Source organism: Galleria mellonella, unplaced genomic scaffold, assembly GCF_026898425.1.
Source record: "Galleria mellonella isolate WM207_F2 unplaced genomic scaffold, CSIRO_AGI_GalMel_v1 utg103, whole genome shotgun sequence".
Lineage (NCBI taxonomy): Eukaryota > Metazoa > Arthropoda > Insecta > Lepidoptera > Pyralidae > Galleria > Galleria mellonella.
The window spans coordinates 1,068,543-1,095,410 of NW_026441966.1; the positions used below are offsets into that span (position 1 = coordinate 1,068,543).

The window sequence follows — 26,868 nt, forward strand, 5'->3', positions numbered from 1 at the left end:
TGTAACTTCTACATTTATTTTGTCTTATAATTTCTGCATCTTTTTAATTTATAAACACTTAATTTATTAAATAATACGTCAAGATACATTTTATGCGTAAGTATATAGAACACTGACAAAAAAGAAAACGAGTCAGCCATTTTTGAGGCTCGATGCTCTATCGAATCTAAGAAATGAATAAATAAAACACAAATGGACATCAACATGTTTATTGCGGTCAAGATATCGCAACGCTGTGTATCCGGACGAGATGGTCGCTGCCACAGCTCGCTAACAGTAGCCGCTTGTCGTCGCCGTCCTCGTGTCGTGGGCGGAATGCCAACTGCTTCACTGTGAGATGGTGAGCCGCGCTGTGAACGAAACATTGGTCAATAAATTAGTAATTAATAATAAGTTAATAAGTTTTGTCTCACACGTGTATCTACCATTAAGCAGGTGAGTCTGTTATGTTCATGGTACTGCTCATGTCTATAGGCGACGGTTGCCACTTTCCATCAGGTGGGCCGTCAGCTTTTTTGCCATTCTAAGTTGTATAAAAAAAAGTATACCCTATCGCCCTCCAGGTGGTTCTCCAGGAAACCATCGTGTTGAATTCCAGGTGTATTCATCACGATGGGCTGACTCTGACCTGTCTTTCCATCCTCACCTTCACCTGAGCTTTGCTCATTGGTACCCCGCCAGCATATACCGATAGCGCAGGCGAGGTTACCATTCCATTATCACCCATTAAAAAAAAATAGGCTTTTAGTGGTTTTTTAAAAGAGACGCTGTTCCCTATCTCTCTACAATTAAACTCCCTTAGTCATCTCTCACGTCACCCATGGGAAAGGAAGGGATGGTCTTTTCCAGCCTTTCCCAAAGTAGGCGATAACGCCCCCTTGTGGGCGCTGCAAACCTAAAGGGGGGCGGTAAGAGATCCAGAAAAAAAATGAGGGCGTTGTGTAGAGACTTGGAGGATGATTTGTTGATCTTGAAGTAATAGTAATTTTGAAGTAGGTGAAAAAATGGGGGCGTTAAAAAACAATTTATTCTCAAAGTGGGCAATAGACAAAATAAGTTTGGGAACCCCTGGTCTATTCTATGCCGGGACCACACGGCCAACAATCGAGTACGCACCTGTTATTCAATTCGTACAATAAACTCCATCCGTCAGTTTGAAAACTGTACAATCTCACGACGCCGGATTCGAACCCGGTGGCGACCACTCTAGCGTCACCGAGTAGCGTCGGTGCAAATGCTAGAGCCGTTACTGATGTGTTGGCCAGTTCGAGAGGCTTGCCATGGAGCGCGTACTGCCCGAGGGACGACTGTGGATTCGGCTGACATTCCGTTTTCGACCACACGCACACCTACACAATTAGAAATTAAAATATTAATTATACACCCTTACGAGCGTATCATATCAGCCTTAGTACCATGGACATAACAGAGTATACTGTTTCGCCCATGATACCCCCCATGCGTTGCCATTCCTGAAGACTCAGGTGTTATTCCTTTGTACCCAGTAAATTCACGCCATATCCCACCCTTCAAACCGTACCTCTATACTTTAGAGCTTGGATGTTTGCCTATAGTACAGTTTCAGAGATGCTTCCTCCCACAAGCGCGATTTCTTTGAGGTCGGCAACGCGCGGGTAATAACCTGGCATTGCAGGTGTTCATAGGCTATGGTAACCTCTTATCATCAGGTGGGCCGTATACTTGTTTGCCACCTCAGTGGCATAAAAAAAACAATCTGAAAGAAACCTTACAAATACTGCAGAATACAGTAATCGACTTTTGTACAAAGTCTTCCTCTGGTAAATTAAGTATAAATGCCCAATTATGAAAAAAGCTAAGTATAAAAAAAAATATTCTATTGACTTCTCGATAGAGATACCCACCTTCCCGTCCCTGGAGCCAGTACCGAACACGCGGCCGTCGTGCGCCCACGCACAGCACCATATGATCCTCGCGTGGACTCCGTTACTCTTGTCGGTAGTGGCGACCGTGTCAAACCACTTCGAACCTTCCTGCCTCTGGTATAAGGTCCAGCGACGGTCGCGCGATACTGACAGTAGGCGGAGGCCGTCTGGCGAGAACTCGAGCTGCGTGACCGTGAGCTGATGCGAGACGAGCTTCTGTATTTGCTGCCAGTTGCTTGTCTCCCTGTTGAAATGAAATGGAATGAAATTTATTTGTCAGAAATACTGTAGACTAGCGGCCCGTCCCCGCGTCGCACGGGTGGACATTTTTAACATTTCCCTTCACTGCTCCTATTGATCGTGACTGAGGTGTTATTCCTCTGTATCCAGTAAATTCACGCCATTCACGCTTTGGAGATGTTTTAAGAGGGACGCTGTTGTCTATCCCTCGCTCTTCCTTATTCAACTCTTGTGACACCAACGGGAAAGAGAGGCTTATTCTATGCCGGGACCACACAGTATTACACACTTTTGAGGTATGAAACTCTAAAAAGGCCTAGCCAGCATCCTCTTTCTACACTTAATACACATATGCTTGTCAGTTACTAAAAATGAGTACCAAATGAGTACGGCGGCGTGCTCGGCGGTGGTGGCGCGGCAGGCGGAGGCAAGCAGCCCGGGGCTGGTGGTGGTGGCGGCCAGCGCGTACACCTCGTAACCGTGCCCGTACAGCTTGTGCGTCTCCGGCCACAGCGTGTTCTGCTGCAGCGTCTCCTCTGTAGGTGGCGCTGTGAACCATCCGGGAGATGAGCCTTCGTATCTCCACACGCAAGAGGAATTTTATACGTTAACTTAGAATGTACCCAGTGTACCCAATTTCGTTCATATCTGGACGGATTTGAACGAAATTGGGTCAGCCATTTCAACATAATTGGCTAATATCTTAAAATCTTTATAAATTAAAATAAGGGCCAAATTAAAAGTGCCTATAAAGGGCGAGCATTTGAATTAATCAACGGGAGACAGGCTTAACAGCCATGTATGTTTGATTGTACCTTTTCAAACTTAAATTTATGTAGTTATACCTAAATGTAATAAGTAACTTATTGGTATCTAATAGGCACTTTTGTGGGGAAAGGGATTGTTTGTAATGGACACTGAGAATCCAATTGCTAGCAATATACCCAACCAGGTCGACCTCCTCGCGGTTCCCCCTGGAAACTATTATGGTTAATTCCTAATGAATTCATCATGATGGGCTAACTGGCCTGTTTTCATTCTTATCTATCACCCTTCACTGGTGCTCCGCCAGCGTATCCTGTTAGCGCAGGCGGGGTTACCATACCATTTTCATCCATAAAAAAAATAGTTACTTTTTAGAACTTTGGTACAAACTATGTACTAAGATTTTTTACTAGATATAAAAAAAGAATGTAGATGTATTAAAGAAGAAATAAAAAGAAAGAAAAAAATATTTATTTAGTGCTTAATTCACACTTGATTACATAAAAATATTTAATAAACAGAAATGAACAAAAAGTAAAAAAAAAAAAAAACACTAAAATGATGCCACTTAGCTATATGCCATGTTCTTTTTAACATGACTCTGATTAGATCAGGGTTTTCTATGCCGACCGCACTCACCTTTCAGGTCAACAGGCACGAAGTACCCGTCGTCCTCTGCCTGCTCGGTGTCGTTGAACACCGCCTTGTTGGAGAGGCCCAGTGACGGCACCGACGCGCCCTCTGGGCCTGTTTAATATATGTAAAAAAAAAATTAAAAACAAGTTTATTTCTTAAACGAAAAAAAATAACAATATAAGATTGGCGGGGGGAAAGGGATTGTTAGCAATGGAGTTTGACAGCCCCATCGCTAGCAATATGCCCTATTAGGTCGATCTCCACGTGGTTTCCCCTGGAAACCATCGTGAACAATTCTTGTTGAATTCGTCACGATGGGCCAACTGACCTGCTTCATTCTCACCTATCATCCTTCACTGGTGCTCCGCCAGCGTATCCCGATAGCGCAGGCGGGGTTACTATTCCATTATCACCCATTAAAAAAATATATAAGATTGGCTTACTAAAGCCTGTGTCAGATAGTCCTGCTGTACCATATCCATGGCTCTTATAGACAGGAATCGACAGAAAACAAAATACACCCATTACTTGTATACTGCTAAACATAAGCCTGCCCCATAAATGAGGAGTTACAGTTGATGTTTCAAGAGGGACGCTGCTGCCCATCCCTCGCCCTCCCTTAGTCGTCTCTTACGACGCCCACGGCAATGGAAGGGATGGTCTTTTTTTTTATTGGGTGAAAATGAATTGGTAACCCCGCCCGCGCTATCGGTATACACCGACGAGGCACCAGTGGAAAATGATAGGTGAGAATGAATGCAGGTTAGTTGGCCCACCATGATGAATTCGACAAGAATTAAACATGATGGTTTCCAGGGGGAACCGCGTGGAGGTCAACCTGAAAGGGACGGTTTATTCTATGCCGGGACCATACAGCAGGTTAGGTATTTGGCCAATATTTATTTTTAATATATATTTATTTATTTAATACAATCTTACCTTCCGTGTCACCATCCAGCTCTTCTCCCACGATATTTTTAAAGTTCTGCAGGAAGTTGTGCGGCGCGCGAAACACCCTGATCACCTTCTCCTCGGCCGCTGATGCGTACACAGTGCTGGATACTATTGCCAGGCCCGCCATATCGTACCCGTGCACTTGGGGACGGCCGATTTCATGCCATTCTGTACCTTGACCTGTAATATGGATGGAACAATTTTTATTAATTATTTTTATAGCATTGACATGGCAAACAAGCATACAACCCACAGCCCACCTGATGGTAAGCAGTTACTGTAGTCTATGACCCCAATGGTGTTGCCAACTCTGAAGAAACCTTTTTATTTATTTATGAAACTTTAATACACCTACATAGTGTAAATGGCGGACTTGACCATAGACAGCAATAACAGAAAATATAATTTGACAGTGCAACGTGATGAGCAAATAAATAGAAAACAAAAACAATATTAAAATAAAAAAGTAACTTGTAAATTACTGTTTTATTTTACTCCTGTTTTGAAGAACTCCATGCTGTCTTGGGAAAACCTCGTCAGAAAGTTCACTCCTGGAATGAAGCGTCTCTGAAACCGCGTAGTATGCAACTATCCTATTTTAAGGTATGAGGCGGAATTCCCTGTCGTTGGTAAGTAGTATGATGGTAAAAGGTGGCTGCGGGCATCATGTTAAACAATTCCTCTGAGCACAGTTTTATACAAGCGGTAGAACTATGAAAATTTTATAAGTTAGAATTTATATCATGAAATTATATTCAAAATATGTATGTAACAAGGATTTTTTAATGGATGATAATGGAATGGTAACCCCTCCTGCACTAACGGTATACACTAGCGGGGCACCAGTAAGGGATGACAGGTGACAATGAAAAGTTAGCCCGTCATGATAAATATACTTGGAATTCAGCACGTAGGTTTTAAGGGGGGGGCCATGTGGAGGTCGATCTGACTAGGTATATTGCTAGCAATGCGATCTGTAGTCTGCACTGCTAACAAGTCCTTTCTTGCTATTTTACAAGAGTTTTTTTATAGGTGATAATGATATAGTAACCCGACCCGCGCTATCGGCATACACCGGCGGGGCACCAGTGAAGGATGATAGGTAAGGATGAAACAGGTCAGTTAGTCCATCGTGATGAATTCAACGAGAATTGCTCACGGTGGTTTCCAGGGGGAACCACGTGGAGGTTGACCTGATAGGGCATATTGCTAGCAATGATGGGCTGTTAAACTCCATTGCTTACAATCCCTCCCTCCCCTATTTTGCAAGAGTTGGCAATACGGTAGTAATGTCTTACCATTAGGCAGCAGCCAAGGTGCATGCAGGCGCGTGGTCTGGTCGGCGGCGGCGCTGGTCAGGTAGCGGCCGCGTGCCTCCCACCGCACGGCTTGTACTCCTCCGAAGTGGCCGCCGCATACCACCTGAGGCTCCCACTGGCCTGTCTCCTGGAATGTTCCAGAAGGAAAGATTACTTCCTATGACACTGTTTTAGGTTAACTTGAAGAAATCTCTTTTAGAGATATGTTCGCCTTTGCTAACATTGTTATTAACTTATTTATATATATATATATATATATATATATATATATACATTTTATTATCACTATGGGACTATTTTAAAACATTGCTTACCTCACAGACTGACCAAATATGGAATGATCCATTGTACCCATGTCCCATGAATGATTTCCCATTGGGTCCGAACCTGCTGCCATAGAACCCTAGACCATTCCCACCCACTTCGCCCACCCGTATCCTTTCCACCCACGCGCCCTCTCCCTCACCACGTGTAGGGGATGAGTCTGGCTCCCACACTATAAGTGTTTTATCCAGAGATGAGGACAGAAGTCTGAACACTGGCAATCTTTTGTTTGTATCTGTGAAAAACAATATAATAAAATTATTTCAGTTTAAGAGTTTTTACACTATGCAAATAGACTTTATAATTTGCTTTGAAATTTTAATAAGGTTTCTCCACAGCAATGCTAATAATTCCTACCTTTATCAGATCTACATGGATGCCACTGCACTCCGTACACCCATCCCTCGTGTCCCGCCAGCACTGCATCCAGCTTCACCGACCAGTTGGTTTCATGAGCCACGAACAGTTTCTGTTCAACTCGAATTCCGCCTGTTGTGGGCTCTTCGACATGATGCTGGATTCGCCACAGTCTGATGTACGTGTCTTGGGAGGCGGATGCCAATAATATTGTGGAATTATCTGTGGAATATTAGTATATATTTTTATAGTGACAGGCTTGTCTTATTGGATTCTAATAAGACTAGTGAAATGTACCTAAACCTAAATAAATAATAAATTATCTATATAAATAATAATAAAACCTGAATATATAATAATAAAATAATAAATGCCTCATACTACTACATTTTTTAATCCTTAATAATGGAATGGCAACACTGCTCACGCTTACTTTTAGCCATAAGGCCACCTATTGTTTTTTTAGTGTGAATATTATTTGAAATTGTTTGTATCTATTTATAATAAGTTTACTACTGTAATCTTTTGGACGAAACAATAAAGGGTATCTATGTATTTATTAATTCAACGATTGCATTATAATGAGGTAATAAACATTGAAACATGTTTAACACGTTCGGTGCGGCACTGTATTTGCCGGGGTCTTCCGAAATGCGAGCACTTTTTTTTTCTTAAAATATTCCTTCTGCACCCAAATACACATATAAAATATTTAAAAAAATTATAATTACGTTTTTCAATTAAAAAAAGCTTTGTCGAGGCGTAGTCGGCACACGCGCCAGCAAAGGAATTTCCTTGGCGGGATTTGAAATGAAAAACCCAGCGTCGAGGCACCCTCGGCGGTAGGCCGGGGGAAGGGATAAGCTCCGTCGAGGCATACTCGACACTCGCACCGAACGTGTTAAAAACTTATATATTTATATTTTACTATTTAGTATTTTTTTACTTAAATTGTTTCCGTCATTATTACTACTGTATGTTTTAGTGCTATAAAGGATATTTATAATATTAATAATAATATTACACCTATTAGAATAAAAAAATGTTTGTATATTTATCCTCAAGGCATTCTTAAACCATTGACGAAATTGTAATGACATTTTGAGAAAGTGTTCTGTGTTCGCCTGTAAAGGCCGACTCAAAAAAAATCTACATATGAATAATTTTACATTAGTAATAACAGTAATACGTAACAATATTATGATAGTTAAAAATATAGACTTTACCAATATCCAAAACATCTAATCCCCTCACCCAATCTTCGTGTCCAACAAGTGTGTGTACTCTGTGATAGTCATCACCAGCGAATATATGTATCTTGTGATCGTCCAGTGCACTGAACAGTACCGGTTTGTTCACTACCGGCAGTAGATGAGCATGCAATGTGAGGCATAGACCAGAGTGTAGGTCTATTGTTTGTCTGTGTGTTGTAGTGCCTGAAAAAAAAATGTCTATTATTCCTATTGTCAATTACTGGTCCCCTATAGGTGAAGGGCTATGTTCAGCAATGAACAGTTAATGGGTGATAAGATGATAACAGTGATGATGACTGTTAATAAAATTATGAGACTTTATAATTATTATTATTAAACAAAACTAAAAAGTATTTACCTTTAATTAAATTTTAACAGCAGCAACATTAATCCTTTTTTGCATTTTTTTTTTATTGGTCATATAAATCAAGGTGATACAATTCATTTCAAAATTAAAGGAAAAATGGTTAAAAAATAAATTTGACAGCTATGGTTTTTTTTTCTGCAATAGACATTAAAAAGGTATCCAGACATGATCAACTTAATGTAAAATTGTTCTTTTATATAATTTTTGGGCATTCAATGTTATGATGGAAATTTCCACCAATATGCAAAGAAGGGTAAACTTTTTAACTAGACTACTTTTTTTTTAATTATTTGTTTTATAAAACTCTTAATAATTTTTATTATCAAATATAATAACATACCATTACACCTCTCCCATACTCTGATAGTGGAATCTATAGATGCAGTATATACTACTAAGTCATTCTCTCTTGTGTAAACAGCAGAAACACAAGTAACACCATCTGTATGGCCTGTGAGTGTGCTTGTCACCTTCCACACTCCATCTTCTAAACTCCATATGGCACCAGTCTTATCAGCAGAACATGATACCAGTTCTGTACATGAACCATTAACTTTATGGATCCACTTAACTGAGTTCACTATGGATCGATGATGGCAGAGTGTAGTGAGAGGATCTTTGCCTTTTACAGTCTAAAAAAATTAAATTAATTAAAAAAAAGTATGTTTAAAAATTGAATTAAAAAGTACGTAATACCAATATTATATCGTTTTAAAACAGTGTACACATCTAACATGTGGAAATAAGAAATTATTAGTGTATTCTTGTAATGTCAATGGTGCATAAAATGAGGCTTCAGTCTGTTTCCTGATCATAGTTGTATAAAAAAAATTGTTCAAAAAAGTTGAAATTTGTAAAACTTATGTATTATTTAAAACTGATCATACTGTATCGTAAATAACAACAGCATTTGTTGCACCAAAACAAATAATTCCTTCGTTGTTCCAATCAACTATTTCTGGTATGCGATTGCAGGCAACTGATGTGTATACTTGGTCCACAGACACTTTCATATTTTAAGATGTAAATTCACATGGAATAAACAGTTTTATTCAATAATTTTTAAACTTTAATTAATTAAGTTTATAGGTTATTATTATTGTATGTCATATGGTGACGACGTTTTAACAAATTGACGGCTTCGCGAGCAAAATGTCAAAGTCACTAGTGACTATGAAGTAACATTTAAAATCTTTTTAATAGCCTCCATATATTATCAATAAATAAAATAAAGCAGACAAAAATGTCAATTTAATCAATTAAAAATAGATGAAGCTTAACTTAGATACTCAGTATGGGAAATTGTGACATCTGTATAACACAAAATCAAAATCACGTTTACTTGGTTAATTTCAATAAATTTTAATAATCGATTTATATTAAATAACTTGATAAGTATTTATAACTACAAACAACAACAACAGTGTATATATAACACTAAAAAGTAATAATATATTTTAATAATTATTATCTCTATAGTTATAATAATAGTCGATAGATCATAAATATAAATTTTAGCTTTATCTCGTGTATTTTATTTTAAGACTAGCGGCCGGCCCGACGTCGCGCGGGTGGACATTTTTAACATTTCCCTTCACTGCTCTGCTTCTATTGATCGTAACGTAAAGAAAAATATACTATAACCTGCCCAGGAGTATGAAGAATAATTGTATCAAGTTTCGTTAAAATCCGTCGAGTAGTTTTTGTTTCTTAACGAACATACAAACAGACAGACAAAAATTTTACTGTTTGCATTTTTGACATTAGTATCGATCACTAATCCTCCCCTGATAGTTATTTTGGCAATATATTTCATGTACAGAATTGACCTCACTACAGATTTATTATAACTTATAGATTATGGAAACGGAACGTATCTATTATTTTGGCGGTAAAATGTTCATGGAGTACAATCTTGCGTAACTTCCATACTAGTTTTTAATGCATGAATTTGGTCAGGTAACAGTAACATCACGCCAACGTTTAGATAAAAGAGGAACTCACAATAGTGGCAATTTAACTAATAAAAATACTGTTATGTAAATGGCTGCCATCTAAACTATTAGTGGAACAGTTTTAATTTTGTATTTAATGTTACTTTTTATTTTGACATGGAAATTACGACGAGGTCTACTCTAGAAAGTAACCAGATAATACGAGAAGTGTTGAAAACTTGTGTTTAATATCAATAATATTACAAAATTTTGATTTGGTAATATTGGACAAAATAATAAATATATTTAAGAAAGTTATCTTTTGTTTTATTTTTGCTAAATAAATATTCATCGGAATATGCAATGGAACATATAATTTTATATTTTTTTTATCATATGATTCGCGTTTCTACTATCAAACTATAATATAATTATAACTTATTTGTTTCCTTTGTGAAAATCAGGCTGGCCAACATAATGAGAATAAAGGAGAATTTTTGTAAATTGGTGAGATATTTCTGACCAAGTCGTTTTACATAGCTTGTATGGAGTGCGCTGTCTTATCCTTTATGTCTTATCTTTTAGTGACAAGTGGTTCAACTTTTTTTCTGTCTTCTATTTAATAAATTTATTAATATAAACAAACAGTACACTAGTTGATTCTAATTATTAATTTGTAATTGACTGTTTTTATAAAATAACATGTTTTAATAATAATAATAATATATTGAAAATTATTTTGTCAGTGGTATTTAATCATATAAAATGCCGGAAGTAATGATAGCTGGTATACCGGTTAATTTTCCATTTGAACCGTATGAGGTACAGAAAACATATATGGAAAAAGTAATTGAAAGTTTACAAAACAATACTAATGCTTTGTTGGAGTCTCCTACAGGAACAGGAAAGACTTTGAGTTTACTTTGTTCATCTTTGGCATGGTTATTGGTAAAAAAGGCTCAATTACAAATGAACGCGCAAATTGGCAATTTTTCGGAGCACAGCGGTTTCAGTGGGCCTTTGAAAGATAGTTTAAAGTCAGGTGCGGGGAAAGGAAAGGATAATGTGTCGTGGGGAATGCCTAAAATTATTTATTCTTCTCGAACTCATTCACAGCTTACTCAGGCTATGCAAGAGTTGAAAAGATCTAGCTATAGACATGTAAAAGCTGCTGTTCTGGGCTCTCGAGATCAAATGTGTATACATCCAGAAGTTTCGAAGGAGACCAACAATACTAATAAGGTTCACATGTGCCAGTTGAAGGTTAAATCTCGAACCTGTCATTTCTATAACAATGTTGAGTCCAAAAAAGATGATAGAGCTGTGAAAGGTGATGATATATTGGACATAGAAGACTTAGTGACTGTAGGAAAAAAGTTAAAATGTTGTCCCTATTATTTGTCAAAGGAATTGAAGCAAGACGCAGATATTGTATTTATGCCTTATAATTATATCTTAGATCCTAAATCAAGAAAAGCCAATGGTGTGGAGCTTATGAATAATATTGTGATACTGGATGAAGCTCATAATGTTGAAAAGATGTGTGAGGAGTCAGCATCATTGCAGGTTAGAACAACTGATGTTGCTCTTTGTATTGATGAAATAACCCATGTCATGAGATCATTCAGTGAGAATAGTGAGGACCAAATGGAGGCAACTGTTGAAAATAGTCAGGCTAAAGATTTTACATGTGATGACTTGTGTGTATTAAAAGAAATGATGTTGGCATTGGAGAAAGCAATTGATGAAATTAATGTGGGCAGTGAAGGTGCTACTTACCCAGGTGGATTTATATTTGAACTGCTATCAAAAGCTGAAATCAAGGATCATAATCAAATGGCTGTTATAACATTAATAGGTAACCTCATTCAATATTTGTCAACTGCTAGTGCATCTCCATTTCAGCGCAAGGGTGTTGGGTTGCAGAAAATTGTTGATTTATTAAATGTTGTATACAGTGGTACAACTCATGCTTATAAAGAGAGAGTTAAATTGTGTTATAAAGTTCACATACAAGTGGAAGATAAAAAGAATCATAAAAAGTCAGACAGCTGGGGAACTTTGAAAGCAACAAATTCTAAAACTGCAGAACGTGTATTAAGTTATTGGTGCTTTAGTCCTGGTTTTGGTATGAAACAATTAGTAGAACAAAACGTCAGAAGTATAATATTGACCAGTGGTACTTTAGCACCTTTGAAACCATTAATATCAGAATTGGGTATTCCTATTGGGGTACAGTTGGAAAATCCTCATATAATCAAGAGTAATCAAATATGTGTAAAAATTATTAGCCAGGGTCCTGATTGTACACAACTAAATTCAAGTTATCAGAATAGAGACAATCCTAAATATATTTCTTCTCTAGGTAGAACAATATTAAGTTTTTGTCGAGTTGTGCCAGATGGACTTTTGGTGTTTTTCCCATCATATCCTATTATGTCAAAATGCCAGGAAATGTGGCAAGCAGAAGGAATTTGGTCAAGTATAAATAATATAAAACCAATTTTTGTTGAGCCACAGAGAAAGGATACATTTAATACTGTAATAAATGATTACTATTCAAAAATAAGTGACCCCAGTACTAAAGGGGCTTGTTTTTTGGCAGTTTGTAGAGGTAAAGTTTCTGAGGGCTTAGATTTTGCTGATATGAATGGAAGAGCTGTTATTATTACTGGATTACCATTTCCACCACTTCGAGATCCTAGAATAATCTTAAAGAAAAAATATTTGGAAGAACTTCGTACAAAGGAAAAAGATTTTCTTTCTGGAGATGAGTGGTATTCTTTAGAAGCCACAAGGGCAGTGAACCAAGCTATAGGCAGAGTCATTAGGCATCAAAATGATTATGGTGCAATCTTACTTTGTGATAGTAGATTTAATAGTCCAAAACTGAAAAGCCAATTGTCTGCTTGGTTAAGAGATCATATTAATGTATCTAATAAGTTCGGAGAGACAGTCAGTGAGATATGCAGATTTTTCAAAAATGCAGAATCATCATTACCACCTCCAAAACTGAAGCCTTTGTTGCCTCATGAATCAAATATAGGTTACAAGGAAAACATGGTTACTAATGTCACTGGGGTATCATTTCCTACCACCAATTCTAGAGTCTTACACAAAAGTACTAGTAAAAAAGTAGTAAATCAATATCCCAATTCAAATGAAGTGTATGCAAATTTTTCGATGGATTTTTACAAGAATGCACAGTCTACATATATGAATGAATTTAAACTGAAAGAAGCAAAGGATTTATTCAGTGCATTAGATTGCAATAATGAATCTGGTCAGTCAACATCACAATCTCTAGTCAATATTCACAAAAGGAATATTGTTGAAATTCAAGATGTAGTAATGGCTAAGAAAAAGAAATTAAAAATTAAACCATTTGGATTTGAGGAAAACCTGAGAAGTTCTGAAATATTGGGTGATCCTGTAGAAAAAATAGCACCTACTTCACTAATAGATTTTGTAAAAGAAATTAAAACATTACTCCAAGCAGATCAATACAAACAGTTTCAGTTATCTATCTCTGCGTATAAGAAAGATGGTGACTATACACAGTTTATAAATATTTTAAAAAGCATAATGGAAAATAGGAAAATGTTTTATTTATTTAAAGGTATGAAAAGATTTTTAAAAGATGAACATAAAAATCTTTTTCAAGAGTACTGTGATAATGTAAAATTTTAATGACTGACATGAAGTTTCTAGATAAATAATATAATTTAATTTATAATGTATATGAATGTGAAATAATAAAAAAATATGAACTATTAACTAGTTTTATTGACTATTCATAGGTACAGTAGTTGCATACTTAGTATTATTTTTAAAATACATTTTTAGCAGGCTCATTGATCTTATTAGCAATTTCAACTGAGTTTATTCGAAGCATTGTTTGCTGTGCTCTCTGGAAGTTGATTCTCATATATTGCTTCCTCCTCTTCTTTTTGAAATGTGTTCGTGTGTGTGAGAGGCCCTTGGAGATTATTGTGGCTGTCACATTAACTAGTCCTGGCTGTACAAGTGGTCGACCAATCAGAGAAAAGTCCTTTGATCCAGCAAGTAACACCTTTTCTAATTTTATTTGATCTCCGATATTTGGTGGCCAATAACCTTCTACCACAAGAAGGTCACCGTCTGTCACACGCCACTGTTTTCCCAGCAAATGAATAATAGCAAAATTTCTTGACTTATTTTCTTCTATTAATTTATTGCAAGTGGCAATCACATCTTTAGTTGTTTTTGGTGTAGATTTGTTTTCTTCTGGTGCTAGACTTGTTACAAATCTTGATAAGATACCCCCTGGAATGAATAAATTTAACATTTATTTGTAATTGTGTCACACATTACTAAAAATATTAATCTCAAAATTGGACTTGGACAAGTTTGCTTGAATGGATTTGTGTGAAATTTTAAATACATAAAACATGCTGTAATATTGAAATTTTTGCATTAAAACATGGTTATGTACAGTAGTTTTAAAAGAATTTTCTTCCCTGAACCTTCAGGTTGTGGAATGAGCTCCCTACAAAGATTTTCCCTAGAGACTACAGTATGGGGTTTTTCAAAAAGGGTACATTAAGGTTTCTTCAGAGTTGGCAACACATACATGACATCCTGAGTATTTGTAGGCATAGGTTACAGTAACCGTTTACCATCAGATGAGCCATCTGTTACCTTTGTGGCATAAAAAAATTGAAAATCACAGTAGCAACGCAAAGTTAAAAGCCAGTGCCACATTTATATTTTTCTAGGCTATTTGAAGTACTGCTGTCCTTCTAGAAAGGAAGGAGTATTTATTTAGCTAGATTATGTTGATAGTTATGTATATGGGTAGGTAAGGTAGTTATTGCAGTGTTTGACTGAATAATTAAATAAAAGTGTAAAATGAAAAATGAATTAAAAGTTTATATGAATCTATGTTTGCAAAATCTACCTTGTATCTGCCAATCATAGGTAGCAACCTATACGGTCTAATGGCAAATACAGCACAGGTTAAATTTTGTCAGTAATACAAGAAAGAAATGTTACCTGGACCAGTACTAAATATATTAGCAAATCTTTGCAATCCAGTTCTTATTATAGACATTTCTTGTTTATTATATTAATATTCAATTGCTCGAAAAGTTTTGCTCATAATAATAATCATAGGTTGCAGTTTAAACGCGAATCGAAATTACAAAAGGAATATTCTTTAAAAGATATTACAAAATAGTACTACCACAAAAGAGAGGCAAATAACATAACCTCAAAAGAATGTTTTTGACATTTGAAAATGTTTTTTTTTTTTTTTTTTTAGTACGTTTGTTCCGTTTGGAACAGGCTAAGGTCGGAGACCATGCTGCCTAGTCTTCAAAAAGATAATTTGTCTGGAATTTTTGAAAATGTTATTTGTCAGTCAATTGTAAATTTTTTATGTGGCAACAATCGAAAATATGAACATAGTACACGTATTCATATCTTGTTATTTGTAAGATAAAGAAGATGAACTAGCTTTGTTTTATTTCTAGAAACGCGACAATATCATATTATTATTTGATATGGGTCGCTTGTCAGTTTACGGATTTATATTGAAATAAATGTAAAATAATTAAATTCGGTGGACATGAAGTTACTAGGTTTTCTATTAAATTGATCCTTTTACACTAAATGGTTTCTTTGCAATATAATTTAAGAAAATAATTGAAAGTCAAATTGTGACTTATTTTACATTATAAATGCAAAATGTTGAATTGTTTATTTGGGCATAATTCTATAATTCTAAAATTATTTTCTAAGTTCTGAAACAAAACCGACAATTTCATATAAAAGAGAGCATAAAATGCTACGAAATGCAAATTACTAGTATCATTCCATGTCAATTATTATATCATAAAACAAAAAGAATTAAAAAAAATAATTTTTCACTGCTTGTTTCTCACGAAAGGTTCAAATTTTTCGTAATCAGGTTTAAATTTAATATATAATAGTTAGCTACTGGTAAATATGGTACTATAGGTCGACTGACTTATCTGAAGGGAAAACGATCGTGACTAACGGGGATCTAACTACTTATTTACTAATAATAAACTTTTCCCAAACATGCTTGGAAATGTGAGCATTATTTTGACAATCTTCTTTGAGATAAATCAAAATTGCCGTATTGGCCAGGTACATGCGAGCAGCGGCCGGCAGAAGTTGTATGAAAATCCATATCTGTCGTGTTTTGCGGCCAGATAAATTACTATGTAAACTCATATTTGTCCTGTAATTTAAAAATGGAATGACTTTTTACTTCGAAACATGGCTACCAAGGAGATAACTAATAAAAGGTTTTATTTAAATTTTGAAGTAGCTTGCAAATAGAAAGCTGTTTATTGATAAAAAAAAAACAAAGAAACATTATGGCGCGTGAAAAATTATTATTGTTCGTTATACGTTATTGAACTCAAAAAGTAAAATTGTGTTTTTGATTTCCGCGCATTGTTTGAGAAAAGTACTATACAAGCCTTGGCACAACTAGGCATTGATGGATTCACGTATGTGGGTCTCGGCTACGCCTCGGCCCACATTTGCACGTTCGTCTATCAATGCCTCAGTTGCTGGCCGCTGCAGTAATGTACTATATCAAGTAGACCTCCATGTGCTTTCCTCTGAAAACCGTCGTGTTTCACTTTCGTGGAATTCGTTACGATAGGCTAACGGACCTGTCTGTCCACTTATTTCAGCCACTTATTCAACCTAACTACAATCTTCATCTATCACTAGTCACTCGCCAGCATATACATTTTAATTTTTTTTTGATGGGTGAAAATGGTATGGTAACCCCGCCTGCGCTAATGGGATACGCTGGCGGAGCACCAGTGAAGGGTGATAGATGAGAATGAAAACAGGCCAGTTAGCCTATCATGATGAATTCATCAGGAATTAACCATGATAATTTCCAGGGAAAACCGCGAGGAGGTCGACCTGGTTGGGTATATTGCTAGTAATGGGATTCTCAGTCTCCATTACTAACAATCCCTTTCTCCCCTATACATTTTAATTCATAAATTAAGTAGATTGTGACAACTTATTTACTGAGAGACCTTTGAATGTTAACCTGTCTGTTATATATTTTAGACTATAACGTCCATTTGTTTATTTTTTTTGTTATTGTTGTTCCAATTTTTGTGTACCTCTTGATGTAAATAAAAAAAAAATATATCTATTTTATTGTTTTCTGTGTGACTTTGTTACATTTATTTGTTACTAATGCCCGATCCAGCGATTTTACCATGGGCAAAAAATATATTTGCCGCCGATTTTAACGGTCAGCCGTTTTCAATTTTATTTTCTTGCTCTCTTCTAGATTATAACAATTCCCCAACTGGTGCGTGCAAATGCACCGTCTATCTGTGAAGTAAACATAACTGACCTATTTAATTCAAAATCATAATAACAGAAACGAAGATGAATGTTATAGATGAGTTCATTTGGCTAATTGCCTTACTGTAATATAGCAATTATTCACGATATAACTTTCAAAATGTTTATGTTATGAGCGATATATATGTCGCTGTGAAATAAGGATATTAGGGATTTCATTAAATACCCAGGAATGTTACGAATTCATGGAACATGTTGATAACCTTTTAAATAGAACTCAGAGTAGTTAACAAGCTGGTAGAAAATTTCCAAGGATGTCACGGAACATACTTTTACCGCCCATATGTTAGTACGTTGCCATGTTTTAAGATCTTTTTTTTTTTAATGGATGATAATGGAATGGTAACCCCACCTGCGATGTTGGTATACATGCGACATAAATAAAAAAAAAATGTTGGTGTACGTTGGTGGAGCGCCAGTGAGAGATGATAGATAGGAGAGGATGGAAACTGGTCAGTTTAGTCATCGTGACAAATAAGTAGACGACTTTTATTCAAAGTTTTTTTAGTTAGTTCTTTTTCTTCGTGAGTTGATCAAACTTTTTTTTTTTTTAATATATATATTTTGTTAACTCCTGATGAATTCATCATGATGGGATAACTGGCCTGTTTTCATTCTCATCTATCACTCTTCACTGGTGCTCCGCCAGCGTATCCCGTTAGCGCAGGCGGGGTTACCATACCATTTTCACCCATCAAAAAAAAAACAATTTTTGTATAAATTGATTTATGGTTTATTTAGTAAATATAAAGTTATTATGTTTGTTATCATGTTATACTATTGGCTGTTTGTACGTACGATTAATTGATAGAAATTTGAATTAGTTCTTTCTAATATTATAAATATGAAAGTGAGTTTGCTCGTTACCTTATAACACCTTAACGGTTTAACCAATCGCTATAAAATTTGATAAACGTGTACTATATGAGATTGTGAAGGATATTATATTCTTTTTTCTATCTCGGTCAGTAACCATATCCCAGTAATGTGGACAAAATCGCTGGTAAAAGCTTCTGTCCAGTAGCTAGTAGATTGTAGAATACCTCTGTCCCATTCGTGTTTCAACTGTGAAGCAGTTGTGTTTGCATGGTTCTGTTTCGATTAGAAGGATGGGATATGGCGTGAATCTACTAGAATACTAGAATAATTATTTGGACATACGTAATTGATAAATTTTTACTTTAAAATGTAAGCCACTAAAAACTAACTAACATGTGCTAAGACAAAATTTGTATGCCTTTAGATAAGGCGAAATGTGTAGCTCAGTTACCATTTAAGACCATTTGTACCACATTTCGAGCAAATAAATTATTATTATTATATAGTAAACATTCGTATAAAGTTTTCCCTTCTCATTCTACAGTACAGTAAAATGATATGTTACTGAATACAGCGTAACTCGCTGTATATTACCGGCATAGAATGGGTCACCCCATCTTTTCCTGTGGGTGTCGTAAGAGGCGATTAAGGGAACTTAATGGGCGAGGATTGAGCAGTGGTATCCTTTTTAAAATGCCACCAAACCGTAACTGCTGTTGCCAACCTGCCTGTCAAACGTAGAAACTACTAGCGAAAACCCCCTATAAGTTGGGTTTTCATTTTCAGCAGTGGATAGTTAGATAGTTGGATAGTTACCACAAGATTTTTTTGGAAAAAAACGTATTAGATTTAAATACTGTTATCTTTTGTAATTATGTAATTTTCTAGATATTTCACGAAAAGTTCTAGTGTCCTCATTTTACTGTGACACACACGAACATAAGTTACGAGTTAATTAAACTTAATTATGAACAAAATTTGAATTAGTTACGTAAAACTGAAATTCGTATTGGCCTTGTTTATCAGACATGGTATAAATAGAGATCAAACGAATCTTATAACTAAGTAAACATTTTGATTACGTGTTAGTTGGCATAGATAGACTATAATACCTTGTTTTTTTTTTAATTGACTTCAAAACGAAGGGTGTACTCAATTCGGTAATACCAACATAAAAAAAATATGTTTTTTTTATGTTGGTAATCATTGTTAGCATTCAAATATTCTTCTTTACTATAAAATGATTAAGCATAAAGGAAAGATAAAATTAAAGATATACGACTAGTTTAAAGATAAAATTTAAAGTACCTCTCTATAATTGCATACATTATCTTCATCATGTCTCCAATAGACTGTAACTGAAGAAGCAATCTCGTTTCTTATGACAATTTTCAATTGGAGGGAATGTTCTAGTAATTGCTATGCATAATAGGCGGGTAGGTGATTGCAGTTTGGCTTTCGGTGATGTTTGAAGAGGGACGCTGCTGCCTATCCCTCGATTATTAAGTTTCCTTAGTCGCCTCTTACGACACTCACGGGAAAGGATGGTGTGGCCTATTCTATTGCGCGTCACACGGCATAGGTTAGGCCATCCCTTCTATCATCATCATCATATCAGCCTTTAACTGTCCACGGCTGAACATAAGGCTTCCCTTGAAGGTTTTGTTAATAGTTGCCGCAATTGTCAGATGAATTGGCAAATGCATTTAGGCTTTAGAGATGTTTTAAGAGGGATGCTGCTGCCTATCCCTCGTTCTCCCTTAGTCGCTTCTTACTACACCCACGGGAAAGGAAGGGGTGGCCTATTTTATATCGGGACTACACAGTCATCCTGTAAAATGGTACGATCCCGTGCCGTGCTATTTTAAATTATAAAAAAGTCCTGGGTACATTATTTGTGTAAATGGATAATATATTTTTCTTACGATTAAGCATTGCTTTATTTCTCGACGTCGTATTATGAGACTTGATGCGATTTCCGGCTTTTCACGCGGCATCCGGTACCTACCGTAGATGGGGAAAAAGGGGGATAAATAGATTTATTATATAGGAGAAAAAGTTGCAAAAATGAAGTTTTCGAGTTGATCGAGGACAGAAGTTTTGAAGGCACTGTTGAGGAATGAGTGTGTTTTATAATAGTTTGCAGCTGTCGATTCGGAATTCGACACAATTTTCTTTACAATTAGGAGTTTATTTTTGGGTGTGGATATATTTTTTACTAGCTGTGTCACACGAATCTGCCCACAAGACTTAGTATTATAAACTATATTATGTTTTGAATTAGGATATAATCTAGTACGTGCTGAAGTCTTTAACATATAGTAGAGAAGTCAATTTGACATAAAGAAGTTTGTGATATTTCGACTTTATTTGATAAATGTAAAAAAATACAATTATTGATGAAAGAGCCGTTGCCTCGATCCAATCTAATTTTAAAAGTAGTCCCGGTTGACACGTAAAAAGAAAAAGTTTCGTTTTTTAAACTAAGCGAAACAATTCTGAGGCACTTCTGGTGTTGCCATCTATCGCTTCATACTTTACGCGATATAATCTATAAGTGTATTTCTACAAATAATCGATGATTTTTTTTTACAACACAGGGAGCAAACGAGCATGCGGCTCACTTGATAGTAAGTGACTACCGCCGCCCATGATCACCCACAACACCAACGGCATTGCAGGCGTGCTACCGGTCTTTTAAAAAGGAAAAAAAAATATTACAATTATTTTGTTTAACTCCGTCACCATTAGTATGTGTGTGACTGCTAATGCACGAAGATTAACCACTATTCTATCAGAAGTTCCACAACCTTCCATGACTAATAGCCACCAATCTCCGACGGCCATTTTGTTCATGCATGTCTTGCAATAAGTGTTTCACCTCCAAAACGAGGCAAAATATATCTTTTATAATTTTGCGGTATCTATATGTAAAATAGGTAATGAATTCATAATGATGGGCTAACTGGCCTGTTTTCATTCTCACCTATCACCCTTCACTGGTGCTCCGCCAGCGTATCCCGTTAGCGCAGGCGGGGTTACCATGCCATTTTCATTCGTCAAAAAAAAACTTTAGTAGTAAGGAATGACAGTTTATAAGAAGTATTGTAAGCATTACGGCGTATTCTGTAACCCACATAGTAATATTTATGTGAATTGGAGATCGTCACTATTCGGACAGTGTGTGTCTGCCATTTTAAATTGCATCATGTCATCTTACCAGCCTTTAATTCTCCACTACTGAATATAGGACCTCTCGTATAGGGGGGGGGGGGGACGCACCAGTCTCGCTTAGCAGGCGGATTCGCAACCGCAGTTAGGTTTTAGAGATGTTTTAAGAGGGACGCTGCTATCCAATAAGTTACTTTAGTAGTCTCTTATGAATATCCTGTCAGGTCGACCTTCACGTGGTCCACCCTAGAAACCATCGTGCTGAATTCCAGGTGTATTTATCATAATGGGTTAACTGACCTGTTTCCATTCTCACCTATCATCACCCTCACTGGTGCCCCGCCAGCGTATACTGTTAGCGCAGGCGGGGTTATCATTCCATTATCATTGATTAGAAAAAAATATAGATGATATTTTTAATGGATTTTTTTAGGAATAGAAGTTACTATAGTTTCGTGAGATACTTTGGCAGGTATTAGATACATGAAATAAGTATTGGATATTTTTTTAATTGTTTTTGTAACTACCTACAAAATATATTTATTTTACAAGCACTTTCTAAACAGTGAAATGTGCTATTATTTTTTAAAGCTTATACCCATTTTTATTCATTAATAATAATACCAAAGGGAGACCTTGTACAAAAATCGATTGCTTGGGTACCTCTGTTCCATTCGTGTTTCAACCGTAAAGCAGTTGTATTTGCATGCCTGTGTTTCGGTTCGAAGGGTGGGATATGGCGTGAATTTACAGGGTACAGAGGATAAACACCTGAGTCCTCAAGAATGGCAACGCATGGGGGGTATCATGGACGAAATAGTACACTCTGTTATGTCCATGGTATTGCTCATGTCTATAGGCGACGGTTACCACTTTCCATCAGGTGGGCCGTTAGCTTAATTGCCATTCTAAATAGTATAAATAAAATCTCCCATATTTATATAGATATTAGACAGGTGAAGTAAGGTGAAAATAATTAGCGTTATTATATGACTTAGAAGTTTGAGATTTAATGTTACACCATCATTATAAAGTATATAATTCTACGCGAACGAAGTTATGGATAAAAGCTGACACACCATAAAGTTTTGCCATAAAATTTTGCTTATCTGTGCATGCATCATGTAGTAACCACTGGAGTTCACTGGACTGCTCCTGATGGAATATGATACGGACGATTTTAATTACTCGCCTAACGTAATATTAAAGTTTCTATAGAAATATTAAATAGACACCATAAAATAAATTTGAAAGCTTGGCAATTACTGATAACATGTGTAGTATCACCGGAGCTCGTGCCCTAATAAAGATCAGAACTATTTTGATGAGTTTAGCGGAGTAGTAGTTAAAATACCATCTTATCTCCCAATTCTGGGTTCGAATTCTCTCTGAATACTCATGAATTTTCTTTTAAATGTATTTAAATATGTTTAAAGATATATTACAAGTTCTGCTCAGTTTGGGACCAGATATCGTCGCATGATAAGCCACGTAATATGTCTAAAGAATATTTATTATTTCGATTACAAGCGGACAGTTTAAAAATGTTTAAATTTGAAAATATTTATTTATTAAACGCTTTATTGCACCAATATTGCAGCTGCCCTGCGAGAGGCTGAAGACAGTGCGAAATGGGGAAATATCATAAGAGACGTAATAGACACCTTTCAAGGACAACGACCTTCAGTAATGAAGTGGACGAAGAGAGAGAGCATCAATATTACAAGGCTTGTTGAAGAATTTTCAATAAGGATAGTGTAGTACAAGAGGCGGTCTTATTGCTAAGCAATGTCTTCTAGAAAACCTAACAAAATTAACATACATATATGTATATGACACATATAATTCTGATAAGAAATATGGAGGACTAAATGATTATAAGGATAGGTAGTGGGATTTACCTAAGTTTTTTAAAATAGCTAGAAATTGAGGTACCATATAGAGGTAATGAGTAAGTTCCACAAACGAACTGCTTGTACGGAAAAGTATTTGGAGTAAAAAGAGGTAGAATGAGTATTAATTATAATTATTAGTAATATTTTGTGAAAGCGATATGCGCTACGCTTCTATTTTCAAAAGTCGAGGTCTAGTCAGGCTCTGTAATTTCAGCGTTAGGTTCGGGTCTGTTCGGCCACCGTCGGCAGGCTTCGGCGGCGTCTGGGGCGCGTTGCCATGCCGACGGGCGGCACGCGGCTCGGCGCTCTCGGCACCGCGGCCGCTGCCGAAAATAAACACGCGAGCAACGCCTTATATCTACAAGATTTAAGGAAAAAGGCAAAGACAGTTACAATGTACTTGTAATGGTATAAGTACTCAGTACGAATGTCTTATAAGTTTATATTAACTATATGGAGTAATAATTGTACTTAATAATAAATTTAAATTTGTAATCTAATAAGCATCTGAATTATTGTTAACGAGAGTTGGAACGCATAATTTTTCCGATTTTCAGCCGCAGCGCAGTTGTGGCGGGCTACGAGCGAACGTTTCCAAAGTTATCGCGTGTAGTGTTTGCTCCCGAACGAGACCGCGAGCCGGCCCTGGGGCGGGGGTGCGTGCGGCCCAGGGGGCGGCGGGAGGGCGCGCGGCGGGGCTCGGTGCGCGCGCACCGCTCTCGCGTCAGTCGCTGGGCGGCGCGCGGCCGGCGCACGGTCGATAGCTGCACGCGAGCGCGAGCACGAGCACGGGAGCACGGCCATGTTGCGCGACGCGTGCACGCGCACGCGGCCCCGACGCGCTGCTGCGTGAGTGTAGTGCTGTGGTGCGGACGGCCCCCCCACGCCGCGAGCGGCGCACGCCTCGAGCCTCGGTCAGTACCACGTACCGACCGACTCATGTGATGTGTTAATACAGTTTGTACACGACGACTTTTCATACCACGAGCGAAGGGACCGGCCGTACAGACATGCGCTGATATCGGCCGATTGAAAACTAATCGTTTAAGGTAGGACTTGATTCGTGAATATTTACGGCCGGACGAGCGCCGTGACGGATCACCCGATGGATTGATAGCGGCTCCTATACCGAATATGCTGTACTGTTTTACATTTGCAGATTTCAATTTTTAAGTTAGTCAGTCTAAGGTAATTTATGCGATGTGCCGACACTCAGTATCGTCAGTGATAGCGGATTACGGCGGGGAACATGTTTATCGCTCCGGCGGCGGTTTGTCACGATATAAAGGTTATTGATGGATGGCTCGCGGTGTGCGAGGCCAATAAACTTTGACAATAGCCGTGGAGCGAGTGCCTGCACTTTTCCAGCAAACTGTAGATATGTAACGAGAGGACGGATTGTGTTTTATGACCGCAATAAGTAGGAAAGGGCGCTGAGTTATTGTCGTACCGTACCGACTTGAATAAAGTATGCATTGATGTACGTAGATTACACGGTAGAGGCAACACGGCTGACAAATAATATAATATATAACTATGAATACGGTATACGCAAATAACTGATTGACGTTAACCTACTTAACCTCAGACATTTGTCTTTATATCTAAATATATTATATAGGTACAGTATAAAGTAAATAAAGCAATGCAAATGGAATTAGAATCAGATATAAATTTGAAGCTTAGTATTGTGATTGGAAAATATATATTACATTTAAATAGATAGCGTTTTTTATATATTAAAAAAACCTAAGATGATAAAAAAGCATCATCATCTTGGCTTTTATCCTTCCACTGCTGAACGTAGGTCTCTCCTGTAAACTGCCATAAGGAACTGCACACATGCATCCACTGACACCCTGAAATGCATTTGAAGTCGTCACTCCATCTAGTGGTAGGTTGTCCTACATTGCATTTAGTCATACGGGGTCGAAGTCAAGAACCTTTCTTCGATAAACGAAGAATATAACTTCAAAATTAAAATAACCTGTAAATTATAAACAAATTAACTAATAAGTAATAGTATATTTTTTATTCTGACTTCAATTATGTTTTATTAAATACTATCTGATTGAGATTCAAATAGGTATGTAGATGGAAATCTAGAGTTTATGTTATTCTCTAATAATGTAGCTTTCCGTAAATGAAAGAACTTTTTAAATTGGTTGGGTAGTTTTTGTGTTTATTCATTAAAAACATACAATCAAAATCCTCTATATAACATTAGTTCATTATAGAAAAATATTTAAACATTTAAATATTACAGATACCTTAGTATCTTCAATACAATTAAGATAAAAACTGTAATAAAATATATAAAATTAATAGGACAAAATACTTTAAAATTAAAAATAATTGTTTGTAACTATATTTTTATTAAAATACCATCACGAAAACAAGAATTGGACTAATTATTTAAAAACTAATAAATAAAAATGGTTTTTATTAATGTAATGGACATGCTACGTAACTGCTACGAGCATGCTACGAAGTGCAAATGGAAAAATTATAGTGGATACAATAATACAGGTTTTTATCCAAATGTAATTACGAAAACAACACAACCAGTTAGTAACAAAATAAGTAATATAAACTTATTTCTTAAACTTATTCATATTATTATACTAGAAGTACTACGTAAGTGCTACGCGCGTGCTACGAAGTTCAGACTGTAAACTTGTGATTGCTACTATAATGCATATTATTATTAAAACCTCATCACAAAAATAATAATATAACCAATTAATAAATAAAATCAAGATATATAAATTACATTAGTATAATAAATGCGAAAGTTTGTAACGAAAGATGGATGGATGGTTTGTTACTCTTTTATGCAAAACTGCTGAACGGATTTGAATAAAATTTAGTACAAAGGAAGATTATATCTTAATTTAGCATATATGATACTTCATGCAATGATTTACGTGGGTGAAATCGTGGGATATAGCTATTTATTCATATAAACACATACGCGCTACGTAAATGCTACGAGCATGCTACGAAGTACAAAAGGTAAAATTGTTATAGCTTACGAAGGACTTTAACACATTTTTTTATTCATAAAATAATACATATACAGTTGAAATTTAAATCGTTAGTTTTAAAGGAGTAATCTATTAGTGAAATAGATATTTTCAGATCAGAAATATTTGGTCGAGAAACGACAAAAATTCATATTAATATTTTTTGTCGTTTTTTAAAATCTTATATTAAAATGGCACATTCAATTATTAAGTTAAGGATTTAAATTTCTTTTTTTATTATTTGATACACAAAATTTGTGTTCAAAAATATTATATTTTGAATACACCCTGTACAGACCAATTTCATGATATTTGGATGAGAAATTAATTATTAAAGTTTCAATGAAAATGTAGTCATAGCTCTTTACGGTAAATATCCAATAGAGGTCGCTAAATGTATGTACGGCAAATAGTTTAAAGGATAAGTGTATTTTATTAAGTTACATTTTATAGTTACAAGACTCACGGGGACTATTAGGGTAATTGATTAAACT

The 26,868-nt window shown here is 36.2% G+C and overlaps 4 protein-coding genes across 4 annotated transcripts in view; 2 read left to right on the top strand and 2 right to left on the bottom strand.

The window, feature by feature from the left end:
- Positions 1 to 193: 193 nt before the first annotated feature.
- LOC113520010 (elongator complex protein 2) lies at positions 194 to 9,262 on the bottom strand. The gene is made up of 12 exons (XM_052897860.1): positions 9,007 to 9,262; positions 8,460 to 8,751; positions 7,726 to 7,935; positions 6,500 to 6,721; positions 6,133 to 6,377; positions 5,798 to 5,945; positions 4,485 to 4,679; positions 3,549 to 3,656; positions 2,524 to 2,692; positions 1,884 to 2,148; positions 1,117 to 1,349; positions 194 to 350 (listed from the first exon to the last, which is right to left on the bottom strand). Exons 1-12 carry the CDS (start codon positions 9,130 to 9,132, stop codon positions 218 to 220), a joined length of 2,346 nt encoding a protein of 781 aa, XP_052753820.1. The 5' UTR covers positions 9,133 to 9,262; the 3' UTR covers positions 194 to 217.
- A 1,356-nt stretch (positions 9,263 to 10,618) lies between these two features.
- On the top strand, positions 10,619 to 13,826 carry LOC113520184 (regulator of telomere elongation helicase 1 homolog). The gene has a single exon (XM_026905452.3). It carries the CDS (start codon positions 10,819 to 10,821, stop codon positions 13,741 to 13,743), a length of 2,925 nt encoding a protein of 974 aa, XP_026761253.2. The 5' UTR covers positions 10,619 to 10,818; the 3' UTR covers positions 13,744 to 13,826.
- On the bottom strand, positions 13,820 to 15,315 carry LOC113520186 (39S ribosomal protein L21, mitochondrial). The gene is made up of 2 exons (XM_026905454.3): positions 15,088 to 15,315; positions 13,820 to 14,358 (listed from the first exon to the last, which is right to left on the bottom strand). Exons 1-2 carry the CDS (start codon positions 15,143 to 15,145, stop codon positions 13,883 to 13,885), a joined length of 534 nt encoding a protein of 177 aa, XP_026761255.2. The 5' UTR covers positions 15,146 to 15,315; the 3' UTR covers positions 13,820 to 13,882.
- An 8,757-nt stretch (positions 15,316 to 24,072) lies between these two features.
- The window catches only part of LOC113513332 (disintegrin and metalloproteinase domain-containing protein 22), a 747,642-nt gene continuing 744,846 nt past the window's right edge, over positions 24,073 to 26,868 (top strand). Inside the window, exon 1 of the mRNA XM_052903078.1 lies at positions 24,073 to 24,397. The gene's annotated coding sequence lies outside the window, so the exon portion shown is untranslated. The remainder of the gene's footprint in view (positions 24,398 to 26,868) is intronic.